This window comes from Panthera pardus, unplaced genomic scaffold, assembly GCF_024362965.1.
Source record: "Panthera pardus isolate Hobbes unplaced genomic scaffold, ASM2436296v1 HiC_scaffold_11, whole genome shotgun sequence".
NCBI classification, from domain to species: domain Eukaryota; kingdom Metazoa; phylum Chordata; class Mammalia; order Carnivora; family Felidae; genus Panthera; species Panthera pardus.
Genome location: NW_026526666.1, coordinates 13210076 through 13233213, shown reverse-complemented (window position 1 = coordinate 13233213; position 23138 = coordinate 13210076). Strand labels below are relative to the sequence as shown.

Below are 23138 nucleotides of genomic sequence, written 5' to 3'. Positions count from 1 at the left end.
CTCTTGATTTGTTTTAGTGCAGCAAACATTCCGTGAGCATCTCCTTTGTGTGAGGCTCTCTGCCAGGCACGTGGGGAATCTAGAAGTGTGCAAAAAATGCACATGCTAGAAAACAGCACACAATTTATAGTCATAAGAGGCAGGACCTTTTCTGATTTTTTGCTTGGGAGCCATGTCTGTAACCTCCTGGAAGGCTTCTGTCAAAGGAGTTCCAAGGACATGGGAGATCCTTAGGGGGTCCCCTGGAGTCAAGGATAGAAAAGCAGGCAGGAGACATGAAAACAGGAGGAGGGGAGAGGAGACGGTTCCTCACCCTCGTGGTGGCCCTTGGGGGTGGGGAGGCCACAGACCCAGCCCTACCAGCTCTTGAAAGGAGGAAACTGGCCCCAGGCACAGCCGCTCGACTCCAGCTTGTCTGTGCTCCTGCCTTGGCTCGAGGCCAGATGTGGGGTGGGTTTGGCCCTGTGCCCAGGGGTCCCAGGGCTGCACTTTCTTCTGCCATCAGAGGAGGGCTCCTGTGCCCCAGCTGTGAGCAGGGAGGGGGGTGCCAGCTGCGGGAGGCATTCTGCCCCACAGCGGGTCCCTGTCTTCTCTGCAGGTGATGTATTTCAGCTCCCTGTTCCCCTATGTGGTGCTGGCCTGCTTCCTGGTCCGGGGGCTGCTGCTGCGAGGGGCCGTCGATGGCATCCTACACATGTTCACCCCCAAGGTAAGGGTCTGGGAGACACTGACCACGCCACTGAGCCCTGCCGGCTTCGTGCAGTTTAGCACTCACTGAGGACCTGTTACGTGTCAGGCATAGTCACGGGCCCCGGTTCCAACAAGAGGGACATCACGCCAATTTGGGTGAAATCAGGAGAAGCTTCAGGGAACGGATGACCCGGAAGCAGATCCGATTTCAGCGAGTGGCAGTAGGACATTGCAGTGAAGGGAACCACATAAGCAATTGAGGGAAAGCACTGGGCATGCTTGAGGCAAAGGTGGGACGTCAGGTGGGACTGGGGCAGGGGGCAGGGAGCAGTGGCATGCTCTGTCAGTGCACCTGTGACAGCAGGAGCCAAGAAGATGCCTAAGAAAAGAGATCTCCCCCCCCCCCCCCCCGGGAATCACAGCTTGTACCCAAATCAGGGGAACGGTGTCACTGTTTAACTCAAGATAATGGGCCGTGTGGGTAGCGATTTTACCCTGACCAAATCCATCCGTATCTTCTCTCCTTTAATCCTCCCCATAGCCCAGTGAGGGACCACTGTGCACATGTCACAGGACACTAGCAGGGCAGTAGACATCCCGAATGTGTACACACGGGTTTCTTAATGGTGGTCTTTGCCCACCATGTGGCCTTGCCTCTCTGTTCCCCTTCAGACCACTGGCCACAGCTGGCAGAGCCAGTCCCCTGAGGAATAAGGGGATTTCAAATGCAGATTGGGATGTCCTTCAAGGTGCCCAAGCAATGTACGTTAGTAACTCCAGCTGGCAAGGCTGGGGAGGTCCACCTCCAAATGCCAGCTGATCAGTGAGCACCCAGCTGGTTGGTGAGACTCCAGTCTGTAGGCATGGGTCAGAACTCCACCGTGTTGAGCCCCTAACACTGCCATGGCACACACGTGCTCACACACACCAGGGCTCACACAGACAGTTCATACAGATGACACTGGGAGAAGAACCCAGATCTGGTGGGGATTGAGATCCCCATTCCCTCCCAGCTCTGCCCTGCAGCTGGGAACAGCCCCTGATGTTTGGAGGGTGGCAATGGGCAGGATACACACCGCTCTATATTCATCAGAGAGGGACTAAATTGGCCCCCAGCATTCTTAGCGGTAACATCTGAGGTTTCTATGTGAACATCCACAGAGGTCCTCTTTAGGAAGAGCTTAGCAAACCTCCTGAGGCAGGAATGTGCCTCCCGAGCCACGTGGCTGGCATAAGGTTGTTGTGAACATGGGATGTCTGACAAAGAAGAAAATAATGTGAATCTGGTTTCTTTGGGAGGGAAACGGCCATGAGAAGAAAGCCAACAGTTTCTATGAATTACTTCAACTGTATTTTAGAATGATGATCTGTCCAACGTTTTCACTTGAATCTTTTAGTTATACTTTATTGAACCTTATGAGGAAAACTGTATACTCTGGAGATGTTCATAAATGGGGAGATTCATACAGGTCTCCGGATGGGCCCCTTGGTGGGATCCATGTTGAGAGAGCCCAGTATGGAACAGATTCATGAGATTGGTTTCTGGTCCCAGCATACACAGTACTGCTCTCCGTTTGATTCAGATGCTTTTTAAAACATCCTTTTTATTTATTTTGAGAGAGATAGAGAGAGCAAGTGGGGGAGGGGCAGAGAGAGAGGGAGACAGGATCCCAGGCAGGCCCTGGGCTGATGGGGGGCTCGAACTCACGAACTGCGAGATCATGAGTTGAGCCAAAATCAACAGTCGGATGCTTAACCAACTGAGCCACTGAGGCGCCCCTAAAACACCTTTTTAATTATGAAATATCTCAGGCATGTAACCACACATATATAATAATATAGTAAACATTTTTAAGAGATCAAAATTATAGAGGCCATAAAAAATGCCTGTATAGCCTGACCTGATCCCATTTCTCTCCTCCCCTAAAGAAAACCACTATCTGGAACTCAAGCTTCATCCCCCTAGTACATTGTTTAAAACTCGTAATACATACTCGTGTGTGCATAAACAACGTATAGCATTTGTGCGTACTTTTTACGTAAGTGGCATCGTATTTTATGCAACTTCCTGTGACTTGCCTCAGCTTTTATTTTTGTCCCATACTGTTATTTGAGGTTTATTTATAGTGCTGTTTGTAGTTCTGGTGTCTCCATCTTCCCTGGTGGACAGTATTCCACCATAGCACGGAACTTTATTTATTCATTCTCTAGTTGATGATCACTTCTGTTGTTTCCAGCTTTCACTATTGCTCGTAACACTACAGTAAACATTATCACACAGGTCTTCATGTGCACAGTTTTTTTCTAGGGTGTCTAGAAAAAATTCAGGAGTAAAATTGCCATCCCAAAGGATATGCATACCTTCAGTTTTACTAGATGGTGGCCAAATTGCTCTCCAAAGTGGTGGCAACAGGGCACCTGGGTGGCTCAAGTCAGTTAAGCATCCACTTTCAGCTCAGGTCATGGTCTCACAGTTCATGGGTTCGAGCCCCGTATTGGGCTCTGTACTGACAGCTCAGAGCCTAGAGCCTGCTTCAGATTCTGTGTCTCCCTCTCCCTCTCCCTCTCCCTCTCCCTCTGTCTCTGTCCTTCTCCTGCTCATGCTCTCTCTCCCTGCCTCTCAAAAATGAATAAACGTTACAAAAACAGCAGCAAAGTGGTGGCAACGGTCGACACTCCCACCAGCTGTAGACAAGAGTCTTTGCTGCTCCACGTTTGTTAGACTTCAATTTTTGCCAATCAGATGGATGCGAGATGGTTGATGTGTACTTTGCATAACAGAGGACATTCCTCTTCAAAACCTTTTCCTGGATGTTCAGGAAATGGTGTGATGTCATGTTAGCATGTATATGGGCAAGAGCCTCCATGAAGTGCAGTTTAAAGTAACCTGGAGGAGCCAGGTTACCAAGACCCAGCAGGTGTGGTGCCTGGCTCATCTAGCTTTTGTGACTTTCAGTCTGGATAGAGCCTGCGAGTTCATCTTGAGATCTTGCTCACTGAGCAGTTCTTTGGGGCAGCTTCTGCTCCTGACCTTGGATGGATGTGTTGAATGGGGAAGGGGAGACCTAAGGGCTTCAAAGGCCAAACTCTTCCATCAAAGATCCCCTTCACAGCCTGTGCTGCAGGTAAGGCCAGCAACGACGGCTGGGTGAGGGTGGACAGTTGTTCGACTGTCCATATGTGGCAGACCACTGTTGCAGAGCTCTGACTGTTCCAGGACAGGATCGGTGAGATGGGGAACCCTGAAACCATTTCAAGTCCTTGACCTAGAGCAGTGCTATAGAATGCTGGGGTCCTTGCACACAGCTTCCCAGGCTGTGCGCTGCTCCATTTAGACCGACCACCATGTGAATGACATCTCCAGGGGTCATGCCATTTGGTAGCCATGGCAGAGTCCAAGAAGAGTTTTGGCCAGGGCATCTCAGAATCCACTCGAAAAGAGCACAGGCTGTCTGTGAATATGCTGAAAGTCTTCTTCTGAAGTCTTCCAATACCAGAAAGGATCCAAGCCATAGGATCTGGACTTTCAGTCCATGCCCCCAAGCAGTCACTGGACGTATGGCAAATGCAGCGTGGCCAGGATACCGTGATGACCCTCTAGCATTTTTGATGGGACAGTAATTCATGTTGACGGCTAGTTAACTTCTTGGATTCCTTGGGCAACATCTCTCCTGATTACTTTCTTAGCATTCAGTGAAAAACCCAAGTCAGCATGGCGTGCCACACAATTCACCATGTGACTTGCTCAACACAAAGTGGTAGATTGTGGTAGACTTACCACCAAAACTTTTGGAAAATGTTTCTCAAAATCATAACTATTTGTGTCCTTTGACCCAGAAATTCCACTTCCAGTTATTTGCCCTGCAGATATATTCCCTCAAAACAAAAATGACCTGTGAACCATATTGGCCATGGTAGTACATATTTTAGTGGCCAAAGGTGGAAAACAATCCAAATGACTGTCATTAATTTATCCCTTCAGTCCTCAAAGGTTCGCTGAGTGCCTGTTAGGTTCTGGACTCTGTGGTGGGTCCTGGGATCCAGTGGTGAACCAAGCAGATGAACTTCCTAGCCCTCATGGGAATAATAAGATAATAGAAGATTAAGGACTTGCTGGGTGGTGTTGCTAAGGAGAAAAATAAAGCAGAGAAAGGAGGAGTAGGGACACCGGGGAGAGGGGTTGCTTCAGGTAGTGTTCAAGGAAGGCCTCCCTGAGAAAGTGGTCTTTGAGTGAAGAGGGGAGGTGGGAAGCAGGTTGTGTGGATATCTGAACGTAGCTCATTCCATTCCGGAGAGAACAATAAATGAAAAGGCCTCGAGGTTTGGAAGTGTTTGGCATCCAATTCAAGGAGGCTAAATGAGTCCGGAATGGGAGGGGAGAGAAGTAGGACATGCGGCGAAGGGGGCAGTGGGGAGCCAGAGCACGAGTGTGTTATGAGCCAAGTAGGCCTTTGGCGTCTACTCTTGGTGAAACGGGAGCCACTGGAGGTGCCGAGCGAAGTAGCAACGTGATCTGACTTCCATCTTCGAAAGACCCCTCTGGCTGCCGTAGACAATCTGAGGGAGCAAGGGTGGAACAGAACGACCTGCCAGAAGGCTCCATCCAGGTGAATCCATCCAAGTTCTAGAATTCCTCCAGGTGAGAGGAGACTGTGATTTCAGCCCAGGTGATGGCAATAGGAGTGATGAGAAGTGGTCAGATTCAGGACATATTCGGGAAGTAGGGTCACACGATTTGTTGTGGAATTAGATGTGAGTGCTGAGAGAGGGACAGTGGTCAATTTGGGGATGACTCCACGGTCTTTTGCCTGAGCGACTAGAAGCACAGAGTTGAATTCATGGAGATGAGGGCAGACGGTGAGGAGAGCAGACTTGGTGGGGAACATCAAGACTACTGTTTTGGACACAGCAGGTCTAAAATGTCTAGTAGATACCAAGCGGAGATACTGGGTAAGCAGTCGGACAGCTGAGTCTGCAGGCCAAGTGGAGATATAAACTTGGGAATCAGAGACTTTAAAGCAGTGGACTAGTGACGGTCACCTGGAGAGTGAACACTGAGAAGAGGACTGAGCAGTGAGCACCAGGGCCCAGCATTTAGAGGTTGGGGGAAGGGTAGCCAATGTGGGAGGACAAAGAGGAGGAGGAGGAGGGGAGGGAGACATGGATACATCAATCCCAGAGGCAAAGCAGAGAAACGTCTTTAAGGAGGGAATGATCTGCCATGTCCAAAGTTGCTGAGGTCAGGCAGGCAGTGAGGACTGGGAAATGAGCAGTGCACCTGGCATCAGGCGGGTCCCTGGAGAGAAAGAGAGCACGCGCGTGTGCAGACACACACACACACACACACACACACACGAGCCAGCAGGGGAGGGGCAGAGAGAGAGGGAGAGAGAGTCCCAAGCAGGGTCCTCGCTGTCCGCGCAGAGCCCGATGCAGGGCTCAATCTCACAAACTGTGAGATCATGACCTGAGCCGAAACCAAGAGTCGGACGCTCGACCGACTGAGCCACCCAGGTGCAAACCCAGGCGTTTTACTATAAAAAAAAAAAAAGCAGAGAAATGAGAAATGGGTGGAAACTGGAGATATCCATGGGATCGAGGGTGTTATTTCAGAACTCGGTACTATGATGACAGAACTCCATCATACGCCGCTGGTGGGAATGTGGAATGGAGCAGCTGCTTTGGCAAACAGCCTGGCAGCATCTCCAAAGGTTAGACAGAGTTAGCGTATGAGCCAGCAACTCCACTCCCAGGCGTGTTTCCAAGAGAACTAAAAACATGTTCACACAAAAACTTGTACACAAATGTTCATCGCAGCATCCTTCACAAGAGCCAAAAGGTAGAAACAGCTCAGATGTCTGTCAACTGACGAATAGAAGAATCGAGAGTCGTGTGTTTGTACGAGGGTGACTTCTTAGGCCATAAAGGGGAATGAAGTACTAACAGGTGCCACGACATTGCACGAACCTCTTTGGTCTTTGGTCTTTGGTCACCAAAGACCACATGTTGTGTGATTCCATTTACGTGAAATGGCCAGAATAGGCAAATCTGTAGAGACAGAAAGCAGATTAGTGGTTCCTTAGGGCTGGGTTTGTGAGGAGGCTGGGGGGAAAAGGGGAGTGACCGTTAATGAGGATGGGCTTTCTTTTCGGGGTGATGAAGAAGTTCGAAAATTGTGGCAATGGGGGCACAACTCTGTGATGTGCTAAATACCATTAAAGTTTATGCTTTTAAAATGTTTATTTTTGAGAGAGAGAGAGTGGGCGTGTGGGAGGGGCAGAGAGAGAGAGACAGAGGGTCCGAAGTGGGCTCTGTGCTGACAGCAGAGAGGCCCATGCGGGGCTCGAACTCAAGACTCATGAACCGCGAGATCATGGCCTGAGTGGAAGTCATACACTTAACCCGCTGAGCCGCCCTAGGTGTCCCAAATGGCACACTTAAAAAAAAAAACACAAAAAACTAAGAGTGGGAAATCAATGCTTTCGGGTGGAGGGGAACCAGAGTCCTTGAGTGAGCAGGGAGGGGGCGCCCAGTGCCCACGTGGAGGAGTTGGTCTCATCGGGGAGGAACAGGAGGCAAGGGCCAGCCGGTGGGCACAGGGGCTGGCAGCTGAGAAGCTGTGGTGAGGAGCTCCTCATTGTGAGAGCTCTCTCTTCCCATCGTGTCATTTTCTTCTGTGAAGGAGGAAGCAAGGGCCTCAGTTGAGAGTCCGAATGGCGGAGCGTGGTGGATGCCTAAGGAGGAGCGAGTGTGAGGTGACCGTGCAGGAGACAGGGAGTGTGGGCGGCACGGAGGACAGGCTGGCGGTCAGGGGGCACACGAGTGTGCAGTGAAGCCAGCCAGCATGGCGTGGCTAACACTTCTCCAGTCCCAAGCTGGACAGTTCCCCCTAGTTTAACACCTCTGAAAGCACGCTATTTCCCACAGTTGGAGGGATACTGAGAACAATCATGTGTTTTACAGTGGATGATGCTTACGTGTGCCAGGCACCGTTATGTGCACCTGACATACAGTCACTCATTGAAGCTCATAATAACCCTCAGGGCAGGTGTTATTTTAGCCAGTTTGCAGGGGGCGGGGGAGGTACTGATGCACAGAGAGGTTAAATAACTCATCGAATGTCCCAAGGTGCGCCCTGCGTGATTTCTCCAGCTATGCTTAGCGGCTTGGGGGCAGGCCCAGAGTCGGTGGAAGGTTGGTTGGACTTCACCAGGGTCAGGAGGTGATAACAAGGGATGACCATGGGGAGAGGCGGCAGGGGAGTTAAGAGGGTAGCAAGGGAGCAACCAAATGATGGACCATCAACCAAGCCAATGAAGAAGGGAAGCTGTGCTACAAACAGGATGGGGGTGGTGAAGGGCAGATAGTCCCAGGACGGGTGAAGAATTTTTGGAGTCAAGATACCAGAAGGGGTGAGCTGGGAAGACGGTGCTCTGGGGTTCAGGGTCCTTGACTTTGAGGTCCTAGGTGGCGCACCGCTCTTAGATATGACAGGGGCTATGGCACAATCCTAGGAGTGGGGTGAAGGACGATCTCAGTGGAAGGGAGGAGCTGAAGGGACCCAGAAATATGATAGCTGTAGAGCGGACAGAGACAGTGTACTTGGAATAGCGACAACGACCTGGAGGAACAGGCAGCCCGCTGTCCGCCTCCAGGCCCGATGGCAGCCTGGGCGCGTAAGAGGACAGCCTCTACTCGAGAGGGCTGCAGGGGAGGCCTCCGGATCGGGCCCACCCTCGACCGATCAGACTCCAGCCAACAGACTGAAAATCAGGATCCCCAGGTGTGGTATCCAGGTAGTAGGAGCTCTTGAAAGCTCCCAGTGATTCTGATGTGTGGCCAGGCTGGAGAACCACCAAGTGGGAGCAAGAAGGCATGGGGGAGGGGGCATCCAGGGAAGGCTTGTGGAGATGGGGGAGTGGGGGTGACAGACTGTGAGTTCCAGGGGCCGGTGGCAGGGTGCAGGCAGTTAGGGAGGGGCAGGGCGTGAGTCAGAGCAGGGGACAGACCCAGCCATCCTGAGACGAAGTCCGGATGAAGGACAACCCAGGAGTCGTGGGAACCTTGCAGCAGCCGAGGTAAACGGGGCCCTGGGACCGAGGGACCAGGCCCAGTGGTCCCTTAGGCACACTGTGGGAATGAGGCTGAGAGTGGTCAGGGGCTGAGGGGGGCAGCTTGCCAGAAGCCCCAGAACTCTGTGGGTTCCTAACTCAGCACGACGAGGAAGTGTCAGACTGGGGGCAGGAATACACACACACGCAGATATATATGTTGGGGTGTGTGCGTGTGTGTGTGTTACTGATATACACATAAAATATCACTGGAAGGGCACGCAAGAATAGGAACTGAGTGTCTGGATACGGGGTGGGGTAAAGGAGCCCTTACAGTGCCCTTTTGTGCCTTTTGAGTTTTAAACCATGTGTCATCAGTTGAGATGAGAGCACACGGTTTTCCGGGACAGGGGCCCGGCACAGCCTCAGCTACGTGCAGCTTTGGGCATCTGCCTCTCGCTTCACCGCGTCTGGGGTCTAGACACATGAGCAGTCTTCACCCGTGAGCCAGACTGGCCCAGGGTCAAGGGTACATGTTAACCCTTAGAGAAGTGGGGTCCTGGGAGGCACTGAGGGCCCAGGGGCAGAGATCAGTGGTAGAGCTCCTTGACCTCCACAAGCAGAGGAGGGCTTCTGGGCAGGATGACCAGGGCAAGCCAGCCTTGGGCGGGCTCCGGAGCCAGACAGTCTGGTTCAGATCCCAGCTCGTCACTCAGTGGTCGGAGGGCAAGATCCCTGTGGGAACTCACTCCGTTTACTCGGCTGCGAGATGGGGCAAACCACGGGGGCTTCCTGACAACCTTGTCGGGAGAGCACAGGGGACCTGCTTCCGGTGCGCGGAGAGCGCATGGTAAGCCTTAGCGATTATTATTCTCTCCCTCGTGAAGGTGACACTGTTCTTGGGCGCTGGGAACCCGGCGCTCCAGTGCCATCTGGTGTCTCGCGGCCCCAGCTGGCTGTTGCACTGGCAGGTGCCCGGCAGGGCTGAGGAGCAAAGGTGTGTGTGCTCCAGTCACGCACCAGGTCAGGCCAGGCGCTCAGGGGCTGCTTGTGGATTCCAAAAGCATCTTTGTGCCGCTGAGTCAAATGCGTGAAACACCTCGCTCTCTGCATGAGGAAGTGACTCAGCCCTCGTGCCAAGGAAATGGCAGGAAGCTCTTGCCGTGTTTTAGGGCAGGCACCCCAAGGACGGCGCGAGCCTTGTCTTTTCATAGGGAGAGCCCATTCCCCACCTCTCCTTTTGCAGTCACATCCTGATGTTTGGCATGGACATCGGGCTTCCTGAGGTCTGGCCGCGGGTTCATCCTCTGTAGACCCCATGATCGGGGCCTTGTTGGAATTATGCACCAGCACCCCAGGAATCCTGATAGAGCCCCTTTAAATTCAAGGAACACCAGGCTTTCCTGTTGTTCTGAACAGTCCTGAAGGTGCCTGCCTCACTTTACCCGCAGGTGAACATTGGGCATCTGGTCATCTCCATCAGCAAGAGAGCCCCTCCAAGCTGCAGGCTGGAGGGGTGCCCAGGGGCTGCTCACACAGGGCATGTGTGTCCTCAAAGGTCAAGCTTTGGCACAGACTGTTTCCTGGGGCCTCATTAATATCAGATTTGGAGCCACCAATTTTCTTCAAGATAATCTAGGGATGGGGAATGGGGCAAGAGGAGGTGAGACTGGCCATATGTTGGTAAATTGTTGAAACTGAGTGATGGGTACCTGGGGGCTCGTTATATTTTCCTCTCCACCTTTTGTACCTTTTGCAATCAATGTGCCATCATTTTTAAAAATTAGAAAAGAACAGCAAATAGATACAGTCTTAAAAACATAAACAAAATTCTTGTTCCCATCCCAGATCGTTGCATATAAGACTTGCCTACCCTGTCCTTGGAGAGTCTGTCCCCCAAGTTACAGGGTCAGCTCTGATGGTGCAGTTTGGGATTATGGTGGTCTCCCTAGGGTGTGGCTGCCTCCATTTATGGAACTTGGCCCTGAAAGTGGCTGGGCCTAGGAATTTACCCATTTTGAGGCTTAGAGAGTGATGAAAATCCTGACAATGACATGTGTTTGGACCTCACAGATGGTCCAGACCCTTTTGTAAAAACTTTGGTAATAACTGATGTAGATGAAAACTGAAAGAATCACCAGAAGAGGAGGAGGAGGAGGAGGAGGAGGAGGAGGAGGAGGAGGGAGGAGGGAGAGAAGGAAGAAGGAGGGTGGGGATGGGGGAGGGGGAGAAAAAAAGCAAGCGAGAAGAAAAGGAAAGGAAGCCAGCATTAAAATAGCCATGTTTGAGAAAGTAGAGGTTTAAAGCCCTAAGGATCTTCTTGTCCTAGAAGCCTGATCCTAGCACAGAAAGGCGGGTACAATTTCACTGCGCCTGGTGTGGTCCCTCCCACGCAGTTCACCTTGAGGAAGCAGCCTTGTCCGTCTCTCTCTCTCTCTCTCTCTCTCTCTCTCGCTCCCAACGCTTTCCTTCTCTCCTGTGTGTCAGACACTGCTTACACAGTGGACAGGAGATGGGCTCCACCCCTAAGAAACACAGAGTGTTGAACAGAAGGCAGACATATAAACCTGGAATGCAGGTATTGAGTGGAGTTGCAAGAGCCCGAGGGCTGTGACTAGCTCTGCCAGAGGCATCAGGAAAAGCTTCAAGGAGGAGGTGATATTTATGCTGGCCTTTAAGAAAGAAGTAGGAGTTTCACCGGTATGTGAGTAAGAGGAGCGGAATTCCAGGCAGAGGGAACAGCCTGGGCAAAGGCCAGAGGTATGAGACTGCGGGGCTTTGGAAGAGTTAGTTTGCTGCATTTGGAGATAGGAGCAAAGAGTGGAAAAAGATTTTTCAGCACACAGTGGGGAACCATCAAAGATTTTTCAGCCTGCAAGGGGGACGGCCAGGGCGGTGTCCATCTCAACCTACCCTCTGTCACAAAATCTGGTGCTTCTTCCTGGTGGGAACTCACCAGACCGCCCAGAGCCCGGCCATTTTGGGAAGTGCCCAGTTTCCAGCTGATTGGTAGAACTGTCATGAATGATCATTGGTGAGCATCAGTGAATGCCAGCATACCTCCCAGGCATAAGTAATCCCCCCACCCATTTCTAGAACCTCCTGGGAGGATCTTTTAAAAACCCACCCAGGAGAGGGGAGGTACAAAGGTCCTTGCCCCGTCGGGACAACGATTATTTTGTTCTCCTGTTTAAAATAATCTTCAAATTTCCACACAGGCCTCTGTCTCCTTACTCACAATGCCAAAATCCAAATAGCCCTGAAAAACAAAAGTTGTTTTTTCTTTCTCCCGGAACTCAGTTGGCGGCAAAATGACCTGAACAGATGTGAAGCTATTTATAGTCATTATTGATTCACTTGGTGTGAATTTTCATATTCTGCTACAGAAATACCAATGTGTTTGATTACAGGGTGCTGCCCCAGACCCCGCTGGGGGATTATGTAATTGTGTGGCATATGCACCATATTACCTTTCTAAAATAAAGTTAGGAAGAAGAGCCTGAGTTCCAAAACCAGTCTGGCCTTGGGGCTTTTAGGTAAGGAAACGTGGGCCTGTCCTACTTTTCGTAAAGACGACATTGCAAACACAGTGGACCCTCGACAATGTGGGATAACCCTGCTCCATTTCTCTGTGCTCCACTGTGACCGATTTAAACCTCTTCCGCCTGTCTGAACGTGCCGGCTTCACCCCTAACAGGTGAGTCAGCCTTCTGCGTTACAGGGTGAACAGAGCCACCAAGACAGAAACCCCCTCAGAGACAGACGCGGAACATACAAACCCACCCTGCAGCTGCCCTATCCTGTTCTCTTGTCCTGCTCCCTCCGTGAGCAGCTCCAGGGTTCCCTGTGGAAGACAGACCCCCTCCCCTCTAGATCCCCTGCCCTCCATCGGCCTTTACATATCAAGTCACTGCATTAAAGACAAACACATGGGACGCCTGGGTGGCTCAGTCAGTTGAGTGTCCAACTTCGGCTCAGGTCATGATCTCACGGTTCGTGAGTTCGAGCCCTGCGTCGGGCTCTGTGCTGACAGCTCAGAGCCTGGAGCCTGCTTCGGATTCTGTGTCTCCCTCTCTCTCTGCCCCTCCTCCACTCACTGTCTGTCTCTCTCTCTCTCTCAAAAATTAAAATTAAAATTAAAAAAGCAAAAACAAGATACCAAATAAAAAAGCCACACTTCCTTGATGGCCTGAACCTGCCACGTTTCTCCTGCCGTTCCAGGGCTAGCTTCTCTAAGGAGTAGATTATCTGCTTTGCCTTCGTTTCTTCCCCTCTGCTTCTCACTTTTCCTGGCATCTACGTGACTCTGGCCACATCGCTTCCCGAACAGCTCCGACGGAGCCCACCCATGACCTGCTCACCGTAGCATATTTCTCTCGGTAGCCTGGGTCCCCCTCCAGCCAGGCTTGTGTCCTGTGACCTCCGGAGCCAGCCCTCTCTTGCGCTTCCTCCCGTCTGGGCTGCTGCACCTCCCTCTCTGCTGCATTGAACTTGGAGATGTTGTCCCGGCCCCTGGCTTGCCTCTTCTCCCCACCCCGGTGAGCCCTTCAGTTCCTTCCCGCACAACTGCACCTCACGAGTTACATCTCTGGCTCAGCCTCTCTTCTCTGGGCTCCAGGCTCACTTGTCTGCCCGCCCACTTGACATCTCCTCTCGCCTCTCGTAAAGACACATTAAACTCAGCATTTCTACAGCTGACGTCTCGATCGGCACCATTCCAACCCCGTCAAGACCTGCCCCTTCTCCTCGGTGTCCATCTCCACCCCCTCAGGCACGCAGGCCAGAAGCATGGCTGTCACCTTGGCATCTGACTCTCCAGCATCCCCCCACCTCCAGTCCAGAGCGAAGGTCGACTTGGTTTTTCCTGCTGAAATCTCTCCACCCTGACCCTAGGCAAGGCCATCATTACCCTGCCTGGACCCCAGAGGTGCTTCCTAACAGGGCTGCCTCATTGGCTCTGGTTTCTGTTAGAAATGCACATCTGATCACTTTTTCCCCCCCGGATTAAGTGCATTCTTGGGAGCCCGGTAAGACCTTTGATCTGACTCCTCTGCCCCCCAGCCTCACCTGTACCTCTCACGCCTCATCCTTGCTGCTTCAGGCAGCCTGGCCTCTTTCTGTTCACACGCCCTCCTCTGTCCTGCCTTGCCTCGGGGCCTCAGCGGACGCTGTTCCCTCTGTCTGAATGCTCTTCCTTGCCCTCTTAACTTCGCTTTCTACCTCTCAGATGTCAGTTCGAGGATCCCTTCCTCAGGGGAAGCTGTCCCTGGCCTCCTGACTGGCTCAACCCCCCGCCTCCCCCTGACCAAGTATTGGGTCCTGGCCTTCACAGCCCTTGTCACCTTTGCAACTTAACATCTGTTTGTGGGGTCATTTGACAATTAGAATATCAGCTCCACAGGAGCTGGGACCTTGCCTGCTCTTACTCTCTGTGGGTCCCCACACTTAGCCCCCGGCCTGACCCCCAGTAGGTGTCCCGTGTTTGATGGATGAGTGGCTGCGTGTCATATTCACAGGGAGGCCACAACACGTTACTATTGAGTGTGCAGAGACAGGGAGGGGATGGGGAAGGTGTCCCCTTCTCATGGAAGTAGGGTACTGTTAGCTCCTTAAAGCCTGGGTTCTGGGTTTTCTTGGTGGACCAAAGATGACTTTATTTTGTGCAAGGTGAGGGGAACTTAATCGCCCCCAGAACACACATACTCGCCGGCCAGGCCTCCCTTTGTGCACTGACCCTGAAGACTCTACCACCTCGTCCTCCTCTTCCTCCCCAGCCTGGGGCGAGGCTGGGGTGAGCCTGGGGGCGCCTCTCCCAGCCCTCCAAGCTTGCCAGCATCTTCTCAGCCAGTGGGGTGACTCCAGGCGCTCAACTGTGCCTAGGGAGCTGCTGAGGTGGCAGGCAGATGGGCCTCCATCCTGGGCGTTAGGGCTGTAAGATAGCACTGGGCGGAGCCTCAAGTCCAAGGCCTCAGTACGCACACGGGGAGTGGACTTGGCCACAGGCACACAGCGAGGGGTGGTCAGGACAGGACCAGTTCGGGCTTGTGCCTGCAGGGATAGCAAACTCTCTAGAACCTCCTTGCCTCCTCGGTCACTTGGGTTGACCTCAGCAGCACAGGCGCAGGAGGATATGGTCTGGGGGGGTGCTAGGAGGGTGTCAGGGGCCAGCATCAGAGCATCTGTACTCGAGTAACTCCGAGCGAGTAATTTTCACCTTGGGGTGTCTGTTCACTCTTTCAAAATGTGAACAGTAATTCCTTCCCTCCACCAAAAACAAAAAAAAAAAACAAAAAAAAAAAACCCCAAAAACCTGTCCTGACCAAGTCAGAGGCACTTTGTCAGGATTAACTTGCTATTTATGTGCCAGGCATTACTTGTTGCTGCACATCTGATCCTCACAACTGCCGTGGGAGGGATACTCTATTATTGCTCCCATTGTTCAGATGAGAAAACTGAGGCTCATAAAACAGGCACTGTCATTTTTCTAACCCTTCTAAGCTATTTAAGGATGGGCGTCAGATTTAGGCCTGGGTCCATCTAACTCTACAGCCCCGTGCTGGGTCCAAGCCACGGTCCCTGTCTTGAGGGGCAAACAGTAAAAGGAAAATGGCTACGAAAAGCACTTTGGGAATTGCCCCATACCCTCTACAGGCTGTTGTGGTGCAGGGTTCCATTAGGTCTGAAGGCAGGTGGAAGGTCAGGAAGGGGGTTTCCCCTCTCTAGGAAGTGTCTGGGTTCTGTGCTTCAAGTTGGTTGGGTGGGAGGGGGGAAGGGTCTTTCTGTGACCCAGAACGTGTAGAAGTGCGAGAATGAACATGGGGCCCTTATTTTTTTCCTGGGAAAAGAAGATCAGGTGGGCAGGAGGGAGGAGCTGGTGTCCTTTTTCATGGTTTGAAGTGGAGAAGGTATCGGGGAAACACTCGTGTTCTCAGTTCTCTAGTGCTGTTGTGCAGGTTGTACACTGCACAACTCTAAGAGGCACCATTCACACTATAGTCCAAATGAATGGCCCTCCCTCGAGCTGTGCACCACACATCATACCTAATGGCCCTGAAGATATTCCTCAGTATAATAGCCCCATGGTAAGCAAAGGTGGCAGTTCAAATGAACTGAGAAGTTACTGAGTAAGCACACAGCATTTATTTTATCTCACTTAAGCCTCACAACAATCCTCTGAAGTTAATGCTCTTGTTATCTGTGTTATACACGTGGGGGTCTCAAGTTCAGAGGGGTCAGGGGAAAACCCAAGGTCACCCAACCACAGCTTTCCCACCATGCCATGCGGCCTCTGAACTCCAGTGAGGGTAAGGAAGGGGCCGAGGTGGGAGCGCCACTGTGCGTGAATAAAACCATCATCTGTGTGTCTCTCGTCCTCCCCCGACAGCTGGACAAGATGCTGGACCCCCAGGTGTGGCGGGAGGCAGCCACACAGGTCTTCTTCGCCCTGGGGCTAGGCTTCGGGGGTGTCATCGCCTTCTCCAGCTACAACAAGCAAGATAACAACTGTCACTTCGATGCTGCACTGGTGTCCTTCATTAACTTCTTCACCTCGGTGCTGGCCACCCTCGTGGTGTTTGCCGTGCTGGGCTTCAAGGCCAACATCATGAACGAGAAGTGTGTGGTCGAGTAGGTGGCATCTTGGCTGCTGTCCCTTCTTCTCCCTGTCCACCTTACCCAGGCGGGGCAGACGGGCTATGGAGGCAGAGTCCCCATCTGCCCCGGGGCTGATGGCTGGACATCAGAGGAGCTCTCTCCGGCCCCGGCCCCAGATCCCAGGGACGGGTTCAGAGATGTCTCTGTCGATGGCCCATGTGGGCTCCTTCGTGGGTGTCTGGGAGGGGCCTCAGGGACCGTGCCCACTCCTGCCTCTTTACCTGGCCCTCCCCTTTTTGTGCTGCAGGAATGCCGAGAAAATCCTGGGGTACCTCCACACCAATGTCCTGAGCCGGGACCTCATCCCTCCACACGTCAACTTCTCGCACCTGACTGCCAAGGACTACACGGAGATGTACAAAGTCATCATGGCCGTGAAGGAGGACCACTTCTCAGCTCTGGGCCTCGACCCCTGCCTCCTGGAGGACGAGCTGGACAAGGTGTGAGGCAGGCTGCCCTTCCTGGGGTGGGCAGGAAGGCATACGTGGGAGTGTGGGACCCAGAGAGAGGCCAGGGGTGGCTGGAGCCTGGATGCAGGCCTCAGAAGGCCGCCAGGGACTCATTTGCTTGCTTGATAAACCAGGACCCATGATGCGTCCAGGGAGGGAGAGAGGAAAGGTTTCAGCCAAACCTTTGGCACGAGGCACACACACACGTTCCAGAGATCACAGGAATCGTGCGGAATGACTTTCAGATGTGTTGCACAGGCTTCCTGCACGTGGGTCACGGTCATACATAATGCACTTGCAACAAGGCTTTGTACACGGCTCACAGAAAAGAAGCACTTCCATTACTGAGTATGCTCTGCTGTCTGTCCCCTCTGGCCCTCACGACAGTGCTGTGAGTTGAGTATTAATACGGCCCCCTATTTTGCGGCTATGTAGCCTGTAAATTGGGAGCTTGCTCAAGGTCTCACAGCTAGTAAGGGGAGCCAGGGTTCGAGTCCCCATGCTCTGAGTCACCCCTTGATGCTTCGGTTCCCTCCCCCGGCTGTCCCCACTCACTGCAGCTCCCACTGCCGCAATGACCCTTAGTCCCTGGGACAGAGCAGGTGACTACCGCTCCCTCCTTAATGCTCAGGCCCAAGTTTGGTCACCTTGCTTCTATTCCCACTTGCACAGCTGGAAACTTTCAAAGGGACTGTTCTGTTAGTAGGGGTAACAGGATAGAGACATGCCCACAGGGTCTTGGGACCCAGCTGGTGCCAAGATTTCCATGGGGCAGAGCCAGCTCCCTTCAGCCCAGGCCAACTCTGCCCTCTTTATGAAGCTAGGGAAGATGAGCTTTCCCTGTCCTGATGCCTGAGCTCGATGTGAAGTCCTCTGCATGCTGCTGGCACTATACTAACGCTAAGGGAGCCGTGTCCTGTACCCTCTGCCTCTTCCCATGTGATCGAGAGCAAACGATCCAGTCTGGTTTCTGCCCCCAGGTGACTGGCAGCACAAAGGGCGCCTCCCTTCCGTGAGATCCTGCCCCATTTTCCTGGGCATGGCCCAGTCCTCTGAATAAAACTAGGATTGGAGCCAGTTTTTCTTCCTTATATGATCCGTCGTCGATAACATCCAAGTGACAAGAATTACACACTCACGCAGTTGGGGGAGGTGTTTCCCCACAATCACGGGTCCCTACGGGACAGCGTAGAAGTGATTTCCGTGGGCGGTGTGTGGTCACTTGCCCCGTGAGCAGGGGCCCAGGCATGGGTGCAGTGGCTCTCCACCTTGGCTACCCATTGGAGTCCCGCGGGGACTTAATAAAACCCACATACCCCAGCTTTTAGCGCCAGACCAAATGATCATTTCCGGGGGGGGGGGGGCGGGGGGAGTACTCAGGCATTGGTGTTTTAAAGTCTCCGGTGTAGTTCCATTAGGCACTGGAGGCTGGGCCCACTACCTTAAAGTCTGGAGCTCAGAACGGGATGCTCCCAAAGTTGTGGCTGGAGCCATCAGGGAAGACTTCTTAGAGGAGGAGGGTCTCAGGCTGGGCTAAATATGAGCATCTTCATCTAGATCACCTGGGATCCCTAGACAGCTCATAGCTCCCAGATCCCACAGGTGAACTTCTTGAAACGGTACCTTGCTCCCTGGGGGAGGGGGGGATGCTGATGCTCACTCAAGTTTGAGACCCGCTGGCCAAAGACGAGATTTAGGTGGGGGCAGGGATTTCTGTGAAGGAGGGAATCATTATTCTTAAAGCTGCAGGGGCAGAGATGAGGAAGCAAGGGGCTCCCAGGAGTGGTGTGGGCTTCGCTGAGCCCTCGCCCTCCACCCCGTCCTCAGTCCGTGCAGGGCACAGGGCTGGCCTTCATCGCCTTCACTGAGGCCATGACGCACTTCCCGGCCTCCCCGTTCTGGTCTGTCATGTTCTTCCTGATGCTCATCAACCTGGGTCTGGGCAGCATGATTGGGACCATGGCCGGCATCACCACGCCCATCATCGACACCTTCAAGGTGCCCAAGGAGATGTTCACAGGTAACTCTTCCCGGCAGCGCCCCCGGCCCCGGCCCTGTGGGCTGCCCTCAGGGGCGACCTTTGTGCCTCTCTGACTTTATAAAGACTCCATACTGAGAAGGCTCCCTGCTGCCCCCCCGGGATGCAGTTGGAGCCTGGCTTACCACCCAGAGGAGAGCACTCAAGAGCCAGGAGAGGGCTGTTGGGGAATCTGTGCCAAACCCGAGCTGGGGGATGGGCTCTTTCTTGGGTCACGTGGCCCTCTCTCTGAGGGCCTGCTGAACCCCCCTGGGGGGGTGCCCTCCCTCCACGTTGGCCTTGCGCCCTGCTCCATCTCTGCTACTCCCAGCCCTGGGCCGCTCCTCTCCTGGTAGAGTGGGAGCTCAGAAGCTCAGCATCTAGAACCCTCCCTTGAAGGCCTTCAGGGAGGAGGGGTGGGAAGGGAGGGGCCTGGGTGCCCCCCAAGACCCCTGGGCCCCGCCCACCCTGCACCTGTGCCCCCACACCGGCCTCCCGGCTCTCTGTAGTGGGCTGCTGTGTCTTTGCATTCTTCGTGGGGCTATTGTTCGTCCAGCGCTCCGGAAACTACTTTGTCACCATGTTTGACGACTACTCTGCCACCCTGCCGCTCACCGTCATCGTCATCCTTGAGAACATTGCTGTGGCCTGGATCTATGGAACCAAGAAGTAAGGGGGGGGGGGGGGAGACATGGAGAAGGCGTGGGACAGGAGGAGGGGTCTGTCCTATTATGACCTCCTGGAGAGTGCCGTGTCCCCAGGGCTGCTTCTGAGTGGGCTAGGAGATCACAGAGTCAGAATGTCAGCGCTCAAAGTGCCCTTAGAGATCTGGGACTCAGAGGGAGGACGTGACTCCCCAAGGCCACTTGGCTGGTAAGAGGCAGAGACAGGCTGAGGGTGTGAGTCTCCTGGGTTCAGGTCCTGGCATCACTCTAAGCTGCCTTAAATTACTGTAGCCCCTTACCTGAGTACCAGCTCTTCAGACTTCTGTTAAGCTTGTTAAGCACTTAGCGGCTGTACAAGTTCTCTCTGTACACTCAGAGAGAACTGTAGGACTTCAGCAGCCTGACTCAGTGTTGGGGTGAGCAATCTGGGGGTGCGAGATGAGGTGCGGTTGGAGACCTGTCTGGGGGGTGAGGTAAGGGAATTCAGCAGTAAGGAAGCAGTGGGGCTCGTGGCCCGAGCCCACAGCAGAGCCACATCCACCGTCAGCCCCCCGGCCTCATTCCTCATTTAACAAATCTGTGGGCCTGGGGAGCCCCAGGACCGGGCCCCTCCCACTCTGTCCACAAGGCCAGAGCCTCCGCTCATGTCTGGACCTGGTCTTGGAATCAGGCTCTGTCACGGTCCTGCTACAGCCATCTTCTTCCTACAAGAGCGCAGGCAGGGACGCGGGGTAAGACAGGAACAGCCCTGGGAGCCGGGGCTGGAAGAGGCTGCTCCTGCAGAAGAGGCTTCTGCAGTCAGGTGAAGCCCCAGAATATTATTCTCAAGTGGATAAGATAAAATATGTAAGATACAGGAAATAAATGAAGATGAAAACTAGGAAAGTGCTGTTGAAAATCGGATACAGTGACGCACAGGTACCTTATTTTTACTGCATGAAGTTACACGACCTAGCTATGGCAATCATCGTGAGATAGCGGTGGACATAAATGGCGTTTGTAGGCGGCTTCGATTGTAACGTGATGGGAAGGTGTCTGTGATGTAATGAATTGGTGACAAAGTCTCAGGTACTGCCAATACCACTGTGGTGGCTTGCATTTACGACAGTAAGAAATGCAAGATTGCACTTAGATGTTATTGAAGTAGAAATGATGTTTTTTTCATGACATTCATGTACACAGCCTGCCGGCTATTGTAATTCTACCCACAGACCCAGGCGTTAGAACCCCCCAAGTCAGGGCCCCTGGACGCTAGAGAAGCGCCCTTCACCTCTCTTCCAGCAGGGGGCGTGTGGAGCCAGACCAGTGTGAGTGGGGTGGGGTGCAAGGCGCACACAGAAGTCCTGCGGCGCCTGTCCAGCTGCCCAGGCATGTCCCGTGAACAGCAGCAAATCCCTGGATGGGGTGAGCTGTTAGGTATTCAGGGGAGGTTAGCAGAGGGCACCAGAGCCTGCGCAGAGGCCAGCTGGGCCACCGAATAATAAACTGGGAGCACTGAATGTGAAGAATGGAAGATCCTGGGAGGGAGGGACTGGTCAGTGAAGGCTTCCTGGAGGAGGCAGTTGTGGGGGGTACGCAGGCGCGGTGGGGGTGTCGAAGCTGGGCTCTCTGTGCACCTGGCAGGTTCATGCAGGAGCTGACAGAGATGCTGGGCTTCCGGCCCTATCGCTTCTATTTCTACATGTGGAAGTTCGTGTCTCCACTGTGTATGGCTGTGCTCACCACGGCGAGCATCATCCAGCTGGGGGTCACGCCCCCCGGGTACAGCGCCTGGATCAAGGAGGAGGTGAGGGGGGACCTGAAACCCCAGGGTCACTGGCATCTCCCCAGGCAATAGAGATAAACCCTTCTAGGGGAGCTGCTGTGTGCCAGGCCCCTCCAGGGCCTTTGCACACCTGATCTGTAATCTTTACAATGGCCCAGAGAGAGAGGTGGCATTACCCCTAGAGCACAAAGGGGGAGACTGAGGGTCAGAAAGTTTGGTGCACCTGTCCTGTCTTCCTAACCCGTGTTCTCTGTCCATGTCTGTAGAGCAGAATTACCCATCCATTTTCCAGATGTAGAAACTGAGACCCAGGGGAGACCCAGGGCCCTTAACCAAGGCGACTAGCTAACTCGAGTAGCCACCCCGATGCCCTCCATCTCTGCTGGCGCCTGGCCAGGATGGCACGTGGGGATGGGAGAGGGCAGGAGGAGTCAGGCCTGGAGGTCCCGGGAGGGTGAGGTGGTCACAGCGTCGGACAGCAGCCCTCGCCCCCGTCCACCCCTAGGCTGCGGAGCGCTACCTGTACTTCCCTAACTGGGCCATGGCGCTCCTGATCACCCTCATCGTCGTGGCGACCTTGCCCATCCCTGTGGTGTTCATCCTCCGGCACTTCCACCTGCTCTCTGATGGCTCCAACACCCTCTCCGTGTCCTACAAGAAGGGCCGCATGATGAAGGACATCTCCAACCTGGAGGAGAACGATGAGACCCGCTTCATCCTCAGCAAGGTGCCCAGCGAGGCACCCTCCCCCATGCCCACTCACCGCTCCTACCTGGGGCCCGGCAGCACGTCGCCCCTGGAGACCAGCGGCAACCCCAATGGACGCTATGGGAGCAGCTACCTCCTGGCCAGCACCCCCGAGTCGGAGCTGTGACCACCGCCCCACCCTGCCCTGCCCACCTCTCCCCCCACACCCATCCAGCCTGCTCGTCCCGGCCTGGCCTCGCTTCCTAGGCCAGGCCCTCTGCCCACGGAGGGGGGGGGGTGCCCTCCCTCATCCCCCACCCCAGTCCCGGCCAGCTCCTCCCTAGACCTGAGCAGGGGCCGGGAGAAACTCTGTCCCCAGTGCAGGCTCCCAGCCCATCTCACCTCCTGAGACCCGCTCACCAAATCGCAGCTGATTAACGAGAACAATCCAGAAGTCCGGATTCCCAGCACAGTGGAGACTGCAAGTGGCCACTGTAGGGGTCACTCTCCCTACCCGCTCCCTGTAACCTGGCACCTGTCGTTCTTAGGTCCTGGGCATCCCTCCGTGCCGCCAGGTGGTGGTGAGAGGCTCGGCGTCGGGTAGGACAGGGTGTGGGGCAGCCCAGAAGCTGATGAATTCAAGGTTGGGGACGGGACGATTGTGTCAGGACTCAGGGCTCAGACTTGGGACGGAATCTTGTGGAAGTCCCCAGGTTCTGTTTTGGGAGGCAGATAGCGCTCTCTGGCTTGAGTGCAAGCCTCTGCAGTGGAAGGGGGGCTGGGCACGGGGGCCCTTGGCCTGCAGCACAATTCAGATGGTTTAGAGCACAATTGCGAAGCACACTCCCTCTCTCACCCGGGGGCCCAACTTTCTCACTAGCGGCAGCTTCTCCCCTGGAATGAGGGTCCCTGGAGTTCAGGGGCTCGTACCCAGCAAACCTCATCCCTAGGGAAAGACAGATAACTTCACTGCCCCTTTGGGCTGCCACTCACTCTCCTTGTTCGAGCACAGCCAGCGCCGTGTGCATGTCATGTGTGAATATCTCGGGAACCTTCCCCAAGCCGCACGGCCCGTGACAGGGAGGGCACGGGCAGTGCTGTGGGCACCGGGGTTGCCCAGGAGAAGGGCCGGGTCTCTGTCCTGGGGCCCAGCCCCCGCCG

The 23138-nt window shown here is 54.0% G+C and overlaps 1 protein-coding gene across 2 annotated transcripts in view; it reads left to right on the top strand.

The window, feature by feature from the left end:
* The window catches only part of SLC6A17 (solute carrier family 6 member 17), a 48893-nt gene extending 26176 nt beyond the window's left edge, over positions 1 to 22717 (top strand). For both annotated transcript variants that reach the window (XM_019457782.2, XM_019457783.2), the window contains exons 6-12: positions 599 to 709; positions 16126 to 16367; positions 16642 to 16834; positions 18671 to 18863; positions 19370 to 19529; positions 21149 to 21311; positions 21796 to 22717. In XM_019457782.2, the coding sequence (XP_019313327.1) occupies positions 599 to 709; positions 16126 to 16367; positions 16642 to 16834; positions 18671 to 18863; positions 19370 to 19529; positions 21149 to 21311; positions 21796 to 22164 (1431 nt within the window). In that variant the 3' untranslated portion in view covers positions 22165 to 22717. The remainder of the gene's footprint in view (positions 1 to 598; positions 710 to 16125; positions 16368 to 16641; positions 16835 to 18670; positions 18864 to 19369; positions 19530 to 21148; positions 21312 to 21795) is intronic.
* Positions 22718 to 23138: the final 421 nt, after the last annotated feature.